Source organism: Phalacrocorax carbo, chromosome 28 (assembly GCF_963921805.1).
Source record: "Phalacrocorax carbo chromosome 28, bPhaCar2.1, whole genome shotgun sequence".
Taxonomy (NCBI): Eukaryota; Metazoa; Chordata; class Aves; order Suliformes; family Phalacrocoracidae; genus Phalacrocorax; species Phalacrocorax carbo.
The window spans coordinates 2,561,782-2,577,569 of NC_087540.1; the positions used below are offsets into that span (position 1 = coordinate 2,561,782).

Genomic DNA, 15,788 nt, shown 5'->3' on the forward strand with positions numbered 1-15,788 from the left:
GGCACACGGAGCGACCTTCCCAAGATGGCGGCACCCAGTCTGACCTTCCCAAGATGGCCGCTCCGCTTTTCCCTACCCGCGACTTTCCCAGCATGGCCGCCCGGCCGCGACATTTCCTCACTTCCGCCCGTGCGGGGGAACCCCCGTAGCGGATATAGCGGCTCCCGCTTCCGGCCGCGTCCCTTTTCGGTCGCGGCTGCCACCACGCCAACATGCCCGTGAGTGCGGGACCGGGCACCGGGCGCCGGGCAGCGACACCCGGGAGGGGCTGGGCGGGGCCGGGCACCGCCGCACGGCGGGAAGGAGGGCGGGAGGGTGGGAGGGAGGCGGCAGGGCCCGGGGGGCGGCCTGGCGGGGTGGGCCCTGACTGCCGCCATCTCCCCGGCGGGGGCCCCAAGATGGCGGCGGGCGGGCTGAGGGGGGGGACACACCGATCGCTAACCGGGCTTGTCCCCGCAGCTGGCGAAGGACTTGCTGCACCCTTCCCCCGAGGAGGAGAAGAGGAAGCACAAGAAGAAGCGGCTGGTGCAAAGCCCCAACTCCTACTTCATGGACGTCAAATGCCCGGGTAGGGCGGGCGGGCGGACCCGGGGGGTGGGCAACGCAGTGCCGCTGTCCCTCCCGCGCCCCTCAGAGCTCGCCTTTTGTTCCCCGCCAGGTTGCTACAAGATCACTACGGTGTTTAGCCACGCTCAGACCGTCGTTTTGTGCGTGGGTTGTTCGACCGTGCTGTGCCAACCCACGGGGGGAAAGGCGAGGCTGACAGAAGGTGGGTAGCAGGGTCGGGGGCAGCCTCCTCAGGGAGCTCCCGGGGCAGTCTTGGCACCCGAGGCAGCTCAGAATCATAGAATCATTGAGGTTGCAAAAGACCTCTAAGATCCTCAAGTCCAGCTGTCAGCCCAACACCCCCAGCCCTCCTAAACCATGCCCCCAAGTGCCACATCTACACGGTTTTTGAACACCCCTAGAGATGGTGACTCCCCCACGTTTCTGGGCAGCCTGTTCCAGTGCCTGAGCATTCTTTTTCCTAATACCCAATGTTCCTAATATCCAATCCAGACAACCCCATATCCAGGCATTTTCCCTCATCTCCAACCTAAACCTCCCCTGACGCAGCTTGGGGCCGTTTCCTCTCACCTGTCACTGGTGACTTGGGAGCAGAGACCGACCCCCCCCTCACTCCAGCCCCTCTCAGGCAGTTGCAGAGAGCGATAAGGTCTCCCCTCAGCCTCCTCTTCTCCAGGCTTGTGGAGACATGGCTCCTCTGGGCTGAAAAATTACAAAAGCCACGCAGTTACAGGTGCTTTCAGAACCAGGGTGGTTTTTTTCCTCTTTAAAACAAGTCAAAAAGTGCTGAATTTGGGTTGGTGAGACAAGCAAATCCTCCTACAGGCGGGATTTAAAGAGGCTGCGGCCTTTCTGACCGCTCCGTGTGGTTTTTTTTCTCTCCCTTCCTTAGGCTGCTCCTTCAGACGAAAGCAGCACTAAGCGAAGGGAGCGAGGGATGGATGGGACTCCTCGCGCAGAGCACGAGAGCAGGGGCTGCCGCCGCAGAGCTGCGCGTCCAGGCCTGACCCGAGTGCGTGGGCAGGCGCCCGCGGAAGGACCACCGCAAATGTGACTGTCACGCTGTCCCCGTAGCCTCACCCGTCTTGCTGTCAATAAATTTTGGATAAAATACACACAAATCAGTTTGCTTTTAATGCTCTCATTGTTTGCTGTGAGAGAAGGGTGGTTTGGCAGCAGTTCTGATGTTTTTTTTGGTTTATGTGATGGAACTTGACAGGTATTAACCTTTGAGACAAACAAAACGCTTCCTTTTATTCAGGCCAGAAACAAAACTGTCTCTTGCCACTGTAACGTCACGTTCTCAGCGTGTAGGGATTTACTTCCCTGCACTCAGAGCTGCGGCCGAGTCCTGTTTCATGCTGGGAACCTGCAGGAGGGGAGGAGTATCCTGGAAGTAACATAATAAGGAGGGAAATAGAGGGAGGCTGCTCCAAATAGCTGAGTATTCCCAGTAGCTACCTTCAGCTAGCCATACTAGAGTCGCTAGAGTTTCCTTTCTCGTCACCCCTTTCCTCTGGCCGAGGTTCGATCGGCTCCGAACCGAAGGGATGACGCCTCGAGGGAAGCGGTCGCTGTCATGGCCAGTCTATCCTAGAATGACACAATTTTGCGTTCTGAAGCGCGGAAATGTGAAAAGCAGATGTGCCTGACTGGCCTTAGAGCTTACAAAGGGAAAAAGTACGCGTTTCTGCTGTCTGTAAATGTTAATTACTGAACTCTAAACCTCTTCTCTCGCTTACTGAGGAACACGCCAGCCGTGGACGCGCGAAGAGCAGAATCCGTTGTGTTGAGGGATTCCCACTTCACTGAGCCGAATTGCGAAGGAGAGGGTAAGCGCTGCGCACGGGGAGCTTCCCGTTTGCGATCGCTTCGAAGCAAAAAGAACCCTTTAACTGCCCACGTTAAGGGTGTTTAACGCCCTTCGGAGGGGCGGAACGGGGACAAGGGAACGTTCCCCTGCTCCATTCGCCCATTCCACTGTGGCAGGAGCAATAAGTCGGGGTGAATTTGAATCTTGTGACTGGGGTTTTGCCGCTACTGTTGGATCAGGTATTTTAGAGCATCACGGGAAGTTCTGGGTTGGGGGATGGGACGTTCAAAGACCATCTAAGTCCAGCCCAGTGCCACGAGCAGGGACATCTTTAACTAGACCAGGTCGCTCAGAGCCCCGTCCAGCCCAGCCTCGGGTGTCCCCGGGGACGGGGCATCGACCACCTCTCGGGGCAGCCGGTGCCGGCGTTGCCACCCTCAGCGTACGGAATTTCTTGCTTTTATCTAGCCTGACTCTCCCCTCTTAGGTGAAAACCACCACCCCAGTCCTATCGCTACAGGCCCTGCCAAAAAGCCTGACCCCATCTTTCTTATAAGTATTTTAAGCACTGGAAGGCCGCAGTAAGGTCTCCCTGCAGCCTCCTCGTGGCCAGGCTGAACAGCCCCAACCTCCCAGCCCGGCCTCGCAGCAGAGGGGCTCCGTGAGGAGCTGCTCTTTGGCCTGTGAGAGGGCAGGAAACGATGATGAAACAAGAAAACCCCAGGGATTTTAACATGAAAAACGGGAATGCCTCAAATTCTGTGCTACTCTATGTACACGGAGGTTTTAGTTGCCGCGGCTGAGGGACGGGATGCCGTCCAGAGGGATGGGGATGGGCTGGTGGAGTGGGGGCAGCCCCCCCACCCCAAACCAGCGCGGGCTGGGGAGGGGTGGGTTTTGGGGGCAGGAAAAGGCCTGGGGGTGGTCTGGTGGGTGAAAAGCTGGCCAGGAGCCGGGAGCTGAAAAGCCAACTGTCCCCTGGGCTGCGCCCCCAGCAGGGTGAGGGAGGGGATTCTGCCTCTCTGCCCCCGCTCTGGTGAGACCCCTGCAGGGCTCAGCGCTGGGGGCCTCGGGACAGACAGACACCCGCTGGAGCCGGACTGGAGGCCCCAAAACTGACCTGAGGGCTGGAAAACCTCTGCCACGAGGGCTCTGAGCAACCTGGGCTGGGGGAAACTCCCTGTCTGGGGCAGGGGCGGGACCGGGTGGTCCTGGAGGGTCCCTCTCAACCCATACCCTTCCACGATGCGTGACTGACAGGCGGAGAGACAGCCTGGGGGTGGGCGGCTCTGGGGAAGGATGGACGGATGGACGCCAGCTCTGGGAAGGGTGGGCAGTAGGTGGCTGGAGCAGCCAGGGGCAGGTGGATGCAGGGAAGGATGGACTCGGGTTGGAGGAGGAGGGGGGGGTGGTCTGCTGGGAGCCCCCCATATAACCCCCGGGACCTCCCAACACCCCCCGGACCCCCCCAGGGACCCCCAAATACCCACCCCGGGACCTCCAAGGGACTCCCAAACACCCCCATGGGAACTCCCCGAATAGCCCCCTGGGACCCCCAAACACCTACACAGAACACCCTGGAACCCTTAGGACCACCCCACACCCCCCCAAATACACCCCTGGACCCCCAAACACCCCCTCAGACCAGCATCCTGTGCCAGGGCCTCTGAACCACCCTGCCCCCCCCCAGGACCCCTCAGGGACTGTGTGTAGAAAATGTGTGAAACTGGGGGGGCCAGAAATATGGGGGTGCAAATCTGGCATGCAAAAAGGGTGGGGGGGTAAAAGGAGGGGCCAGAACCAGTGCAAAAAAGAGGGGTGCAGCTGTAAGACCAGGGCAGCCCCCCTGCCCAGCTGCCCCTGCCCCCCCAATTTCCCCACTTGTGATCAAGGGGGCAGCGGGATGCTGTGGGGGAATGGGGGGACACGGGGAGAGCCTGTGGGGGGCATAGGGACACCTTGAGGGGGGGAAGGGGGGAAATGACATGCCCACTTGCCCCCCCAAATCCTGGGCCCCCCCCCCAGGATCCCTGTGGTGATGGGGTGGGGGGGGTGTGCACCCCGATATACAACCGCACCGTGTCACACCTGGGCCCTGACGCACCCCGCCACCACCAACACCCCAAACCCCAGCCCCACACCCCGACACACCCCGGAGCTCGCGGTGGGGGGGGGTGCAGGGAATGGGGCTCTGTGGGGAAACTGAGGCACGGGGGGGGACGACGACACTGAGCCCGTCGGAGATGACGCCACAGCACCTTTATTGCCTCCCTTGGCACGAGGGGGGGGGTCTGGAGGGGGTGGGGGGGGGTCACTCATCGTGGCTGAGGGGCGGGGGGGGCCACGGCGGCCCCCAGGGGCACCTGGCCGAGGTACGCCGTGTCGAAGCAGCGGCGCCGCTCGGGGTCCCCCCGCGAGCAGCACCCCTGGGGGTCGCGCCAGGCGTCCTGCGGGGTGGCGCAGAGGGTGGCGATGCCCTGGGACAGCTGTGGACAAATGGGGGGGGGGGAGTCAGGGTGGCTGTGGGGATCCCCCAGAGCCCCTGGACACCCCCCCACCCACCCCCAGCACCCACCTGCTCCTGGGCACAGGTGCTTTGCTCCTCGGGGGGCAGCGGGCAGCACGCGGCCGTCACGGCCCCCAGCAGCTCCGGCACCGGCCGCCTGCGGGACACAGACACGGGGGGGGTGGGGTGGGGGTGAGTTACCTCTTGGGGGGGGGTGGGGTGTGGGGGGTCCCAAACCCCTGGGTCCCCTTTCTGATGGGGGCAGTGGGGGTGTCATGCGGGGCTTGGATGGCTGGGTCCCCTCTGAAATGGAGGAGGAGTGGTCCTGGACCCCTGGGTCCCCTCTGTGATGGGGTGTCGTGGGGTGGGACGGGGGGTCCCAGACACCTGGGTCCCCTTCCCTGCTGAGTGGGGGGGATCACGGGCTGGGCGGGGGGCTCAGATGCCTGGGTCCCCTCTGAGATGGGGGTTCCTGGACCCTGGGTCCCCTCCCTGATGGGCGGGGGGCTGGGTTACAGGGGAGGACCGGACCTCTGGGTCCCCTCTGAGATTGGGGGTGGGGTGATCACAGGAGGGTCCCAGACTCCTGGAAGTGGGGGGCACCCACCTGCACTCCTGGGTCCCCCCTGCAGTACCGCCCGCAGCCGTTCAGGGGGCAGACCCCTCCCGTGGGGGGGGGGGTTGGGGCCACCCATGGGGGGGGTGGGGGGGGGCACCCACCTGTCGGTGAGCAGGCGGGTGGGCCCGCAGAGGGTGCGCAGCAGCGCCGGGCCGGGCAGCACCAGGCTGACGTTGTGCAGCTCCCGGTCATAGGCGGGGTGGGGGGCCATGGCGGCGAAGCAGCGGACGCGGGCGCGACCCGCCCCGCGCTGGCAGCACCGGTGCTGCCTCGTCTTCACCGTCGCCTCCTCCCGGCAGAACCGCTCCAGCCCCTTCTGCCACTGCAGGGGTGGGGGTGGGTGGGTCAGGGCACCCACACACCTGGGTGGCCCCCCCCCAGCACCCAGGTCCTCCCTGGGACACCTGTGTCCCCTCCCCGGATGCCCGGGTCCCTCCCAGATTCCTAAATGCCTGGATCCCTTCCTGGATACCTGGGTCCCTCCCCGGACATCTGGGGTCCCCCCCCAGGCTGTGGGTGCCTGGGTCCCCTCCCTGATGTGCGGGGATCACAGGGTGGGGGGCTTGGATGCCTGTGTCCCATCTGAGATGGCGGGGGGGGGGGGGCATAGACCCCCGGATCCCCTCCCTGATGGGGTGTCATGGGGTGTGTGTGTGTGTGTGTGTGTGTGGTCTCTCCTGGACACCTGAGTCCCTCCCAAACACCTGGGTCCTATTCCCCCCCCCCCCCCAGACACCTGGGTCCCCCCAAAACAAACACCTGGGTCCCCCCTGCAGCACCCAGACGCCTGGGTCCCCCCCAAAACAAACCCCTGGGTCCCCCCTGCAGCACCCAGACGCCTGGGTCCCCCCCAAAACAAACCCCTGGGTCCCCCCCCAGCACCCAGACGCCTGGGTCCCCCGCAAAACAAACCCCTGGGTCCCCCCCCCAAAACAAACCCCTGGGTCCCCCCCCCAGCACCCAGACGCCTGGGTCCCCCCCCAAAACAAACCCCTGGGTTCCCCCTGCGGCACCCAGACGCCTGGGTCCCCCCCCAAAACAAACCCCTGGGCCCCCCCTGCAGCACCCAGACGCCTGGGTCCCCCCTGCGGCACCCAGACGCCTGGGTCCCCCCCCCAAAACAAACCCCTGGGTCCCCCCCAGGCACCCGTCCCCCGGCACTCACGGCGCTGTGGGCGCAGGCGAGGCTCCCGTTGCGGCAGCAGCGGCCGTAGTCGCGCTCCAGGCGCAGGTGCAGCCGGCCGCGGGGATCGGCGGGGCCAGGAGGGCCGAGCCGCAGCTCCCGCAACCCGCAGATGTTCTCCATGTTGGCGGCGGTGGGCTCGCCGGGGGGGAAGGGTGCCTTGCCGGTGGGCTCCCAGGCCGCCACGACGGCGGCGGCGGCGGCCTCGGCGCCGTCGGGGTCCTGGGTGAAGCAGCGGCGGCGCGCCGCGCCGTGCTGGTGGCAGCAGTGGAACTGCCGCGTCTTCACCCCGAATTCATCGGTGCAGAAGTTATCCAGCACGTCCTTCCACTGCAGGACAGTGGGGTCAGACCCCTCCCCTCTCCGTGTCGCCCCCCCACCCCGGCGTCCCCGTCCGACCCCCCACCCCGGGACTCACGGCGTGGCGGGCGCAGGGCAGCGGGGCGCGGTGGCGGCAGCAGGTGTCGAGGCGGGGCCGGAAGGCGTCGAGCGCGGCCGCTTGCCGGCGCAGGTGGGCGAAGGCGTTGGGGGGCAGCTGGGGGGCCGGGGCGGGCGGCGGGGGCTGGCGGCAGTGGCGGGAGACGGCGGCGGCCTCGGGCCAGGCGGGGGGGAAACCGTCCAGGGTGTTGGCCCAGACGGTGGGGACACGGCCGGGGACGGGGGCGGCGCCCCCCGCCAGGATGTCGGGGAGCGAGGGGGGGGGCAGCTCCTCCTGCAGCACTGAAAAGGGGGGGGGTGTGTCCCCACGTGTGTCCCCACATTCCTATTCATTCCCTGTCCCTCTGTCCGTCTCCCCCATCATGGTGTGCCCCCCCATCTCCAACCCTGGCTGTCCCCCTATCTCCCCTCCCCATGTCCCCCCCTCCCCAACCCTGGCTGTCCCCCTGTCCCCCCCTCCCCATGTCCCCCCCTCCCCAACCCTGGCTGTCCCCATGTCCCTCCCCCTCCATTCCCACCTCCCCATGTCCCCCCAGCCCCAACCCTGGGTTCCTCCCCCCGTCCCCCATCCCGGGGTGTCGTCCCCCGCCCATGTCCCCCCATCCCCAACCTTGGCTGTCCCCATGTGCCCCCAGTCCCGGGTGCCCCCCCACCCCCCATCCCGGGGTGTCCCCCCCCCCACGTCCCCCCATCCCCAACCTTGGCTGTCCCCATGTGCCCCCAGCCCCGGGTTCCCCCCCACCCCCCATCCCGGGGTGTCCCCCCCCCACGTCCCCCCATCCCCAACCTTGGCTGTCCCCATGTGCCCCCAGCCCCGGGTTCCCCCCCACCCCCCATCCCGGGGTGTCCCCCCATCCCTGCCCTCACACTGCTCCATGTGGGGGTGCTGCAGGACCAGCCTCTCCTGTACCATGGGCTCCGGCGCCACCACTGTCACCGCGGTGTGGGGGGGGGGCACACGAAGGGACAGCAGGTCAGTGGGGGTCCCCACAATGCGGGGGGGGTAGGGGGGTACCCCCCGATCCCATGGGTTTAGAGTCCCACAATGGGGTGGAGACCCAGGCACGCAGGGAGGGGACCCAAGTGTCCGGGGAGGGGACCCAGGTGCGTGGGCAGGCACCCAGGTGTCCGGGGAGGGGACCTGCGGCATGCGGGTGGGGACCCAGGTGGCCGGGCAGGGAGCCCAAATGTGTGGGCAGAGACCCAGGTGTCCAGGAAAGGGAACCCAGGCATTTGGGTGGGGACCCAGGCATCCGGGAAGGGGACCCAGGTGTCTAGGGAGGAGGCCCCAGATGTGTGGGCAGGGACCCAGGTGCCCTGGCTGGGACCCAGGTGTCCAGGAGGGGACCCAGGTGTCCGAGAAGGGTCCCAGGCATTTGGGAAGGGACCTTGTGTCCAGGGGGGTGGCTCAAATGTGTGGGCAGGGACCCAGATACCCCAGTTGGGACCCAGGTGTCTGGGAGGGGACCCAGATACACGGACAGGGACCCAGGTCTGGGGAGGGGACTCAGTTACCCACAGAGGGGACCCAGGGCATACAGGTGGGGACCCAGGTGTCCGGGGAGGGGGACTCAGGTGTCTGGGGAGGGCACCCAGATGTCTGGGAGGGGGACCCAGGTGTCTGGGGAGGGCACCCAGATGTCTGGGAGGGGGACCCAGGTGTCTGGGGAGGGCACCCAGGTGTCAGGGAGGGCACCCAGATGTCTGGGAGGGGGACCCAGGTGTCTGGGGAGGGGGACCCAGGTGTCTGGGAGGGGGACCCAGGTGTCTGGGGAGGGGCACCCAGGTGTCGGGGAGGGCACCCAGGTGTCGGGGAGGGCACCCAGATGTCTGGGAGGGGCACCCAGGTGTCCGGGGAGGGCACCCAGGTGTCCGGGGAGGGCACCCAGGTGTTCGGGGAGGGCACCCAGCCACGCAGGGGGGACCCTGCCATGGGTCAGGGCCGCGGGACTCACCAGCGGCGCCGAGGAGGAGGAGGAGGAGGCCGAGGGCGGCCATGGCGTCGGGCGCTGTGGGGCTGCTGCCGGCTCCGCCGCTTTATGAAGGGCCGGGGCGGACGCGGGGCCGTATCCTGCGGGGCTGAGTCACGGCCTGACGTTGTGGTTGGGCCGGGGGGGGGACGGACGGACGGGACTGGGGGGTGGGGGGGGGGGGGGCTGCGGGTGCTGGGCTGCGTCCTGCATCCCCAAACGGGGTCACGGTCATGACCCCAACCCCCACAGCCCCAACGAGGCCTGGCGGTGCGTGTGTGTGTCAGGGACACTGCGGGGGGTCCTGTGTCGTGTCTTCCCCCTCTCCCAGGGGCCCTGTGCCCCCCCCCCGGTGTCCCCAGCCCCCCCCCAGGACCCCTGCGTCAGAGCAGAGGGAAGCAGCCAAATGTTTGTGGTTTTTGCCCCGTTTTGGGGCTTGCCCCACCCGGTGAGTCACACACACCCCCCCCTGCCCGTACTGGCGGGACCAGAGGGGGGATGGGGGGGGCCACCCATGGAGGACCCCCCCCGCGGGGGGAGGCTCAGCTCCTGTCTCCACACCGCACTGGAGGACCCCCCCAGGTGTGGGACAGCGGTAGCAGGAGGCTGTCATGGCCTTGGTCACCTCCCTTTGCCCCAGGGCCTGGGCTGGGGGGGGCCCCTCCCCCTCCCTGGCACGCCTGCATCGTGCCCCGGGCAGAGCCCAAGTTTTTGGGCACGTGCCTGGGGTGGTGGGGGGAGGACAAAAATCCCCGTCCCCCCCCATCCCCCCCCCCCCCGCGATTGCCCAACACCGGTGGGGACGTGACACAGGTTTGCGCAACAACCCCCACCCCCTCCCCCCAACCCTGCCACCCACAGCGGGGGGGGACGGACACGGGACCCAGGCGTGTGGGCTGAGCGGGGGGGCACGAGGACCCTCGGTGCCTGGCGTGGGGGGACACACGCACCCCCCCCAGACATCCTGCAGCGCCCCCCCGGGACACCTCGGGGTGCTCCCAGCAGTGAGAGGGCCGGGAGATGCACTGAGTCGCCCCGGTCTCAGCTCCTGCCGCAGCCCGACGCTGTTTCCCAGCACTTTAATGGGTGTTGGAGTCCGTGGGGGGGGACACACATATGGGGGGGGGGGGAGGATAGGGAGTGGGGGGCACGCCGCGGGGGGGGTCAGAAGCGCTCCTCAGCGTCGGGGACGCGGGCGTCCCGCAGCTCCCGCAGCCGCCGCAGCACCCAGCGCAGGTCGCGCTCCCCCAGCTGCCGGTTGTCCCGGGTGCGGACGCTGACGGTGCCGCGCTCCCGCTCCCGCCGGCCCACCACTGCGGGGGGGGGAGACACGGGTGGGTGGGGGGCCCCTGTCCTCCCCGCCCCCGTGTCCCCCCTCCCCTGCACAGGCACCCCCCTACCCCGTGCTGGGCGCACCCACCCGCACGTGCACCCACTGCCCCCCCCCCCCCATCCTGCAGCCTTCACGTGTACCCGTCACCCAGGGGGGTCCCACGGGGGTCCCAGGGGGGTCCCAAGGAGGGGGGGGGCCAGAGTGTCTTCTTGGGGGTCTGCAGGGGGGCTCAGAGGAGTCCTGAGGGGGTCCCAGAAGATCCCAGGGGATCCCAGGAGGGTACCAAGGAGGGGTCTCAGGATCTCAGGGTGGGGTCCCGAGGAGGGGGCTCAGGAGGGATCCCAGGGGGTCCTGGAAAGAGCCCGGGGGGTTCCCAGTGCCCCCCAGCAGCTCCCAGTTTCCAGTGCAGGGTGGCTGGGTGTTGCTGACAGTACAGCTGGTCCCAGGGAAGTGGGGGGGGCGGGGGGGGGGGGGGGGGGCGTGTCCCAGGGGTCTGTGTCCGTGTGTCTCCCCCCAAATCTTACCCAGCTGGAAGTTGTAGTGGGCGAGCTGGGCCCGGCGGATCTTCCTGGCCAGGGTGGCCCCCGTGTCGCCATCCAGGTCAGCCACCAGGCCGCCCCCCCGCAGCACGGCCTGTACCTGCCCCACGGATGACACAGGGGGATGGGGGACATGTGGGGGGACACAGGGAAATGGGGGGGGGACACACGGACGGACATGAGAGGGGACACAGAGCAGGACTCACTCACCTCCCGGGCGTAATCCTCGACTTCGGGCGCCTGCGGGATGACCATCGCCTGCAGCGGGGACAGCCAGAGCGGCCTGGGGGTGTCAAAAGGGACAGGGGTGACCCAGGGACTTTGGGGGTGTCCCTTTTACAGCCCCAAGGTGAGAGAGATTTATTCTGGGGGGTGGGTGGGGTGGGACCGTGTCCCCAAAGGGTCCCCGTTTGCCTTCGGGGACACCCCCTGCCTTACCACCGTCCGCCGCAGCTCTCGGCCAGCACGGCCACCATGCGCTCGACGGAGCCCAGCACTGCCCGGTGGATCAGCACCGGCCGCGCCGTCCCCGCTGTCGCACTGTGGGGGGGACACCAGGGGTCAGGGGAACCCCCCAGCCCAATGTCTAACCCCCTCCCAAAGCCCCAGTTCTCACCCCCCCCATACCTGGCGTACTCCAGCCCGAATCTCTCCGGCATCTGGAAATCCAGCTGGATGGTGCCGCATTGATGCTGCCGCCCCAGCGCATCCCGGATCCGGATATCGATCTATTGGGAATAATTTGGGGTGGGGGGTCCTGAAGGGTCCCGGTTTGCCTTTGGAGACCCCCCCGCCCCGAAATCTCTCACCTTGGGGCCGTAGAAGGCGCCGTCGCCCGGGCTCAGCTCCCAGGGCTGCCCGAAGGTGCGGAGGCTCCGCTCCAGCTGCTGCAGGGACAGATGTGGGGGGTGTCGGTGGAAGGGGGGGGCAACGCAGGGGACGGGATGAGGGGACAGGACAGAGGTGACAAAGTGCAGACGCAACGTGGGGACACAGCACAGGGGACACGACGCAGGGATACAGCGCACGGGCGCGACATGTGGGACGTAACGCAAGGGGTGCGATGGCACAGCCCGGGGGTGACACGCGGGGGACAACGCGGGGACACGCCACGGCAGAGCTGGGTGGGGATGAAAGGGCCAGGGGGATGTGGCGGGGAGGGGACGCGACGCGGGGGGACGCGGCAGCAGAGCTGGGACGCGGCGGCGAGGCCACGTCGCTGGGGACACCGTGGCCAGGCTGGGACGCGGCGCAGGGGACACGGGGACAAAGCTGGGACAGGCAGCACGGGACGCGATGCGGGGCAAGGCGGGAGGTGACGCGTGGGGCGCGTCGCAGGGGACGGAGCGGCAAAGCGGGGACATGACGCCGGGGACGGTGCCGTGCTCCCGTCCCCATCCCACCTCCTCGGCGCGGTCCCAGGTTTCGGGGTCTCCGAGGAATCCAGGGGGACGCGTGGCCAGGGCCAGGCGGAAGGAGAAGCCCAGGACGGCGTAGACCGTCCGCACGAAATCCAGGCAGGCGTCGATCTCACCCTCCAGCTGGGGACAAGGTGTCAGCAGGGGGGCGACGCGGCGTGGGGGGACACGGAGAGGGGACAGGAGGGGACGCTCGCCTGCTCCAGCGTGCAGAAGATATGAGCGTCGTCTTGCTGGAAGCGCCGGACCCGCGTCAGCCCCGTCAAGGTGCCGGGGGGTTCGTTGCGATGCAGCACCCCGAAATCGGCCAGGCGTAACGGCAGCTCTCGCCACGACCGCGGCCGGTGGGCAAACATCAGGCTGCAGGTGGACAGACGGACGGTCAGACGCAACGCCAGCCCCCCCACCGTGTGTCCCCCGCCCCCCCCCCACCTCCCCACTCACCAGTGGGCTGGGCAGTTCATGGGTTTGAGGGAGAGGGTCTCGGTGCCGGCGGTGAAGGAGAACATGTGGGTGCTGTAGTGCTGCCAGTGCCCTGAGAGCTCCCAGAGCTGCGGGCTGAACACGTTGGGGGTCACCACCTCGTGGAAGCCCCTCGCCTGGTACTCACTCTGCGGGGACGGGGACGGGGACGTCAGCCCAGCCCCACGGCGCCCATCCCTGGAGCACATGTGGGTGCTCCAGAGCACAGGAGGGACGGGGAGCTGCAAGGACGGGGCACAGCAGGGTGCGACGGGGTGCAGTGGGGACAAGGCAAAGGGCAAAGACAGGCCCTGTTTTCTCCCCCCAGCCCCCGGTGGAGGTGACGGTGACACCCCCAGGGACACTGGGGGGGCTGTGGGGGACGTCAGCAGGGGCTGTGGGGGCCGTACCCTGATAAAATCGACGAGTGTGTTGTAGATGTGGGCGCCGCGGGGCAGGAAGAAGCAGCTGCCAGGGCTGAGTTTGTGGAAAAAGAAAAGCTCCTGCTCCTGTGGTGGTGGTTGGGGGGTCAGGCGTTATTGGGGGGTCACTGCGGCCCCCAAGTAGTGTCCACTCTCTCCCCCCTTCCCTGCGCGGGGCTTACCCGACCGATGCGGCGGTGATCCCGCAGGGCGGCTTCGTCCTGTGCCTGCTGCCAATCGGCCAAATCCTGGGCGCTGGGGAAGGCGACGGCGGTGACGCGCTGCAGCGACTGGCGGCCCCCGGCCCCTTGCCAAAACGCTGCCGAGCTCTGCCGGGGTGTGGGGCAGGGCGGGGAAATCAGTGGGGCCCGGATGTCTGGGTCCCCATCCCCTGCCCCCTGCCCCCCACCTAAACTTACCGTCAGGACGCGAAGGGCTCCGATCAGCCCCGTGTGCCGGAGGAAGGGGCCGTGGCAGAGCTGGAGCAGCGGGCCACACCTGCGGGGACGGACAGATGGACACGGGGACGGACACGGGGCCCTCATGGCCCTGTCTCTGCCCAGATGCACCCCCTCCCCAGAGCCCCCTGCCCTCACCTATAGACGGTGGCCATAGGTGACGTCACCTCCTCCTCGATCCGCTGCAGCTGGAAGCTGTTGTGCTGGCGGGGGGACACAGCGAGGTGGGTGACATGGGTGACACCAACAGGGGTGACACTGGTCCTCATTAGCATCACCCTGGTCCGTAACCCCAACCAGGAGGGTCCCGATGTCCCCACACCGGGCTCCCTCGTCCCCTCCTGGCTCGGGGAGGTGACACGCTGCAGGAGTCTCACCTTGAAAAGCTCGAGCAGCTGCTGGCGGGTGGCCTCGAGGCGCTCAAAGCGGTGCCCGGCACGGGCGAAAGCCGCGCAAGCGTCCTCCAGCGCCGGCAGCTCGCCGCGTTGCACTGCCCTGGGGGCGTGGGGACGGGCTGGGGACACCGCGCTCCACGGGGGACACGTGTGTCTGTCCCACCCCCAGCTCCCTCCTTACCTCTCGCCCATGTGGACGTCGCAGAAGAAGCCGTCCTCGGTGGCCTGGGCGCTGCAGAGGGTGGCCCCGTAAAACTGCTCGGCCACCGCGCCCAGGACGCAAGCGCCCGACCGCCAGAAAGCCTGGGGGGGGGGTGACAGGGAGGGGGGGACATGGTGGGGATGCGCCACGAGGGGAGCGGGGCGCGGGTCCGGCCCCCCGTGTCCCACGAGACTCACCGCTCGACCCTCTGGCGTCGAGAAGTCGAGGAGCTCCAGGTCGGTGTCGCGCTCCAGGGGCCGGTCGAGGTCCTGAAGGGTCCCGTTCACCCGGGCCACCAGCGCCGCCTCCGCAAGGTCACCCCTGCAGGGACACCGAGAGGGCATGGTGGGGACCATGGGGGGCTGTAGGGACCTGGGGACACCGTGGGGGCCCTGTGGGAAGCCTGGGGACCCTGTGGGGAGCATAGGAAGAGTGTGGGGACGCCGTGGGAATGCTGGGGACCTTGTGGGGACACTGTGGGCACCCTGCAGACCTTGTGGGGACGCTGCAGGGACACTGGGGACTCTATAGTGACCACTGGGACAGTGTTGGGAGTCTGTGGGGATGCTGGGCTCCTTGTGGGAACACTGTGAAGACAATGGGGACCCCATAGGGACAATGGGGACACTGTGAAGACTCTGGGGACCCCATAAGGACTGCGTGGGGACCCTGCAGGGATGCTGTGGACCCCATGGGGGCACTGTGAGGACCCTGGGGACCCCGTGGGGAGCATAGGGACAGCGTGGGGATCCCGTGGAGGGGGCCCACCGTACCCCAGCTGCGTGGCCACCTGGAGCGGGGTGGTTTGTAGGGCCCGGCCGGGCAGGCGGCGCCCCCCGGGCAGAGCGATCTGGATGGGGGTGCCCGGGGGGGGGCGGCAGTCCCCGGCCCCATCCCCGTCCCGCCGCTCCTGCGCCGCCCGCAGCCGCTGGAACAGCCGGAGGCGCTCGGAGGGGTCCGGCCCGGAGACCTGGGGGGGCGGTCACAGGTTAACGTGGGGTCAACATGGGGTCGGGGCGGCTGCGTCCCCTCGGGTGCCGGTGGGGAGAGGCAGGCGGGGGGAGGGGGCGGGGCGGGGTCCCGGGAGGGGTGGGGGGGCCCCGAGCGCACCCGGTGTCGGCGCGGGAATCCCGCGAAGAGCAGCCGCCCCCCGGCGCGGGCGGAAGGCATGGCGCGAGGCTCCGCCCCTTCCGCCGCACGCCGGAAGTCTGCCTTTCCCGCTCAGAGGCGGGGCTAAATGCCGAAGTCCACGCCCAGGGGCGGGGACAAGCGCAGAAATCCCCACACAGAGGCGTGACTAGTGGTCTGAGTCCCCGCCCAGTGGCGTGGCTAAAGGCTGAAATCACCGCCCGGAGCTGGGGCCACCCCTCACAGGGGGGCGTGGCCTGCCGCCTCCGTCCCACCCCCCATTTTGGCGGGAACGGCGCGTGCACACCCACCCCCCCCCCGGGGAGGAGGCGTTG

The 15,788-nt window shown here is 67.9% G+C and overlaps 3 protein-coding genes across 4 annotated transcripts; 1 reads left to right on the forward strand and 2 right to left on the reverse strand.

The window, feature by feature from the left end:
* The first annotated feature begins 68 nt into the window (after positions 1 to 68).
* RPS27 (ribosomal protein S27) lies at positions 69 to 1,688 on the forward strand. The gene is made up of 4 exons (XM_064475332.1): positions 69 to 218; positions 460 to 568; positions 659 to 769; positions 1,460 to 1,688. Exons 1-4 carry the CDS (start codon positions 213 to 215, stop codon positions 1,486 to 1,488), a joined length of 255 nt encoding a protein of 84 aa, XP_064331402.1. The 5' UTR covers positions 69 to 212; the 3' UTR covers positions 1,489 to 1,688.
* Positions 1,689 to 4,624: 2,936 nt separating this feature from the next.
* ECM1 (extracellular matrix protein 1) lies at positions 4,625 to 9,235 on the reverse strand. The gene is made up of 7 exons (XM_064474841.1): positions 9,082 to 9,235; positions 7,994 to 8,056; positions 7,107 to 7,408; positions 6,671 to 7,018; positions 5,607 to 5,827; positions 4,956 to 5,043; positions 4,625 to 4,866 (listed from the first exon to the last, which is right to left on the reverse strand). Exons 1-7 carry the CDS (start codon positions 9,122 to 9,124, stop codon positions 4,696 to 4,698), a joined length of 1,236 nt encoding a protein of 411 aa, XP_064330911.1. The 5' UTR covers positions 9,125 to 9,235; the 3' UTR covers positions 4,625 to 4,695.
* An 882-nt stretch (positions 9,236 to 10,117) lies between these two features.
* Positions 10,118 to 15,536, reverse strand: TARS2 (threonyl-tRNA synthetase 2, mitochondrial). 2 transcript variants are annotated; one of them, XM_064474839.1, is made up of 18 exons: positions 15,436 to 15,536; positions 15,099 to 15,295; positions 14,523 to 14,646; positions 14,305 to 14,426; positions 14,106 to 14,223; positions 13,867 to 13,931; positions 13,690 to 13,768; positions 13,453 to 13,599; positions 13,259 to 13,357; positions 12,831 to 12,997; positions 12,584 to 12,746; positions 12,372 to 12,509; positions 11,778 to 11,855; positions 11,596 to 11,696; positions 11,407 to 11,508; positions 11,179 to 11,251; positions 10,954 to 11,068; positions 10,118 to 10,409 (listed from the first exon to the last, which is right to left on the reverse strand). In XM_064474839.1, the coding sequence occupies exons 1-18, from the start codon at positions 15,493 to 15,495 to the stop codon at positions 10,261 to 10,263; spliced, it is 2,097 nt and encodes a 698-aa protein (XP_064330909.1). In that variant the 5' UTR covers positions 15,496 to 15,536; the 3' UTR covers positions 10,118 to 10,260. The 2 variants fall into 2 exon arrangements, with proteins under 2 accessions (XP_064330909.1, XP_064330910.1); XM_064474840.1 differs by lacking the exon at positions 11,407 to 11,508.
* Between the last annotated feature and the right edge of the window lie 252 nt (positions 15,537 to 15,788).

Excerpts from the sequence above, each read along its gene's own strand:
- ECM1 (XM_064474841.1), bottom strand. The coding sequence starts at position 9,124 with ATGGCCGCCCTCGGCCTCCTCCTCCTCCTCCTCGGCGCCGCTG. Across the intron at positions 7,409-7,993 it reads GCACCCCCACATGGAGCAGT|TGCTGCAGGAGGAGCTGCCC; the intron begins GTGAGGGCAGGG and ends CCCCCTTTTCAG. Across the intron at positions 5,828-6,670 it reads TCGCCTGCGCCCACAGCGCC|TGGCAGAAGGGGCTGGAGCG; the intron begins GTGAGTGCCGGG and ends CCACCCCTGCAG.
- TARS2 (XM_064474839.1), bottom strand. The coding sequence starts at position 15,495 with ATGCCTTCCGCCCGCGCCGGGGGGCGGCTGCTCTTCGCGGGATTCCCG. Across the intron at positions 14,427-14,522 it reads CGACGCCAGAGGGTCGAGCG|GCTTTCTGGCGGTCGGGCGC; the intron begins GTGAGTCTCGTG and ends CCCCCCCCCCAG. Across the intron at positions 12,747-12,830 it reads ATGAACTGCCCAGCCCACTG|CCTGATGTTTGCCCACCGGC; the intron begins GTGAGTGGGGAG and ends GTCCACCTGCAG.
- RPS27 (XM_064475332.1), top strand. Across the intron at positions 569-658 it reads CATGGACGTCAAATGCCCGG|GTTGCTACAAGATCACTACG; the intron begins GTAGGGCGGGCG and ends GTTCCCCGCCAG. Across the intron at positions 770-1,459 it reads AAAGGCGAGGCTGACAGAAG|GCTGCTCCTTCAGACGAAAG; the intron begins GTGGGTAGCAGG and ends TCCCTTCCTTAG.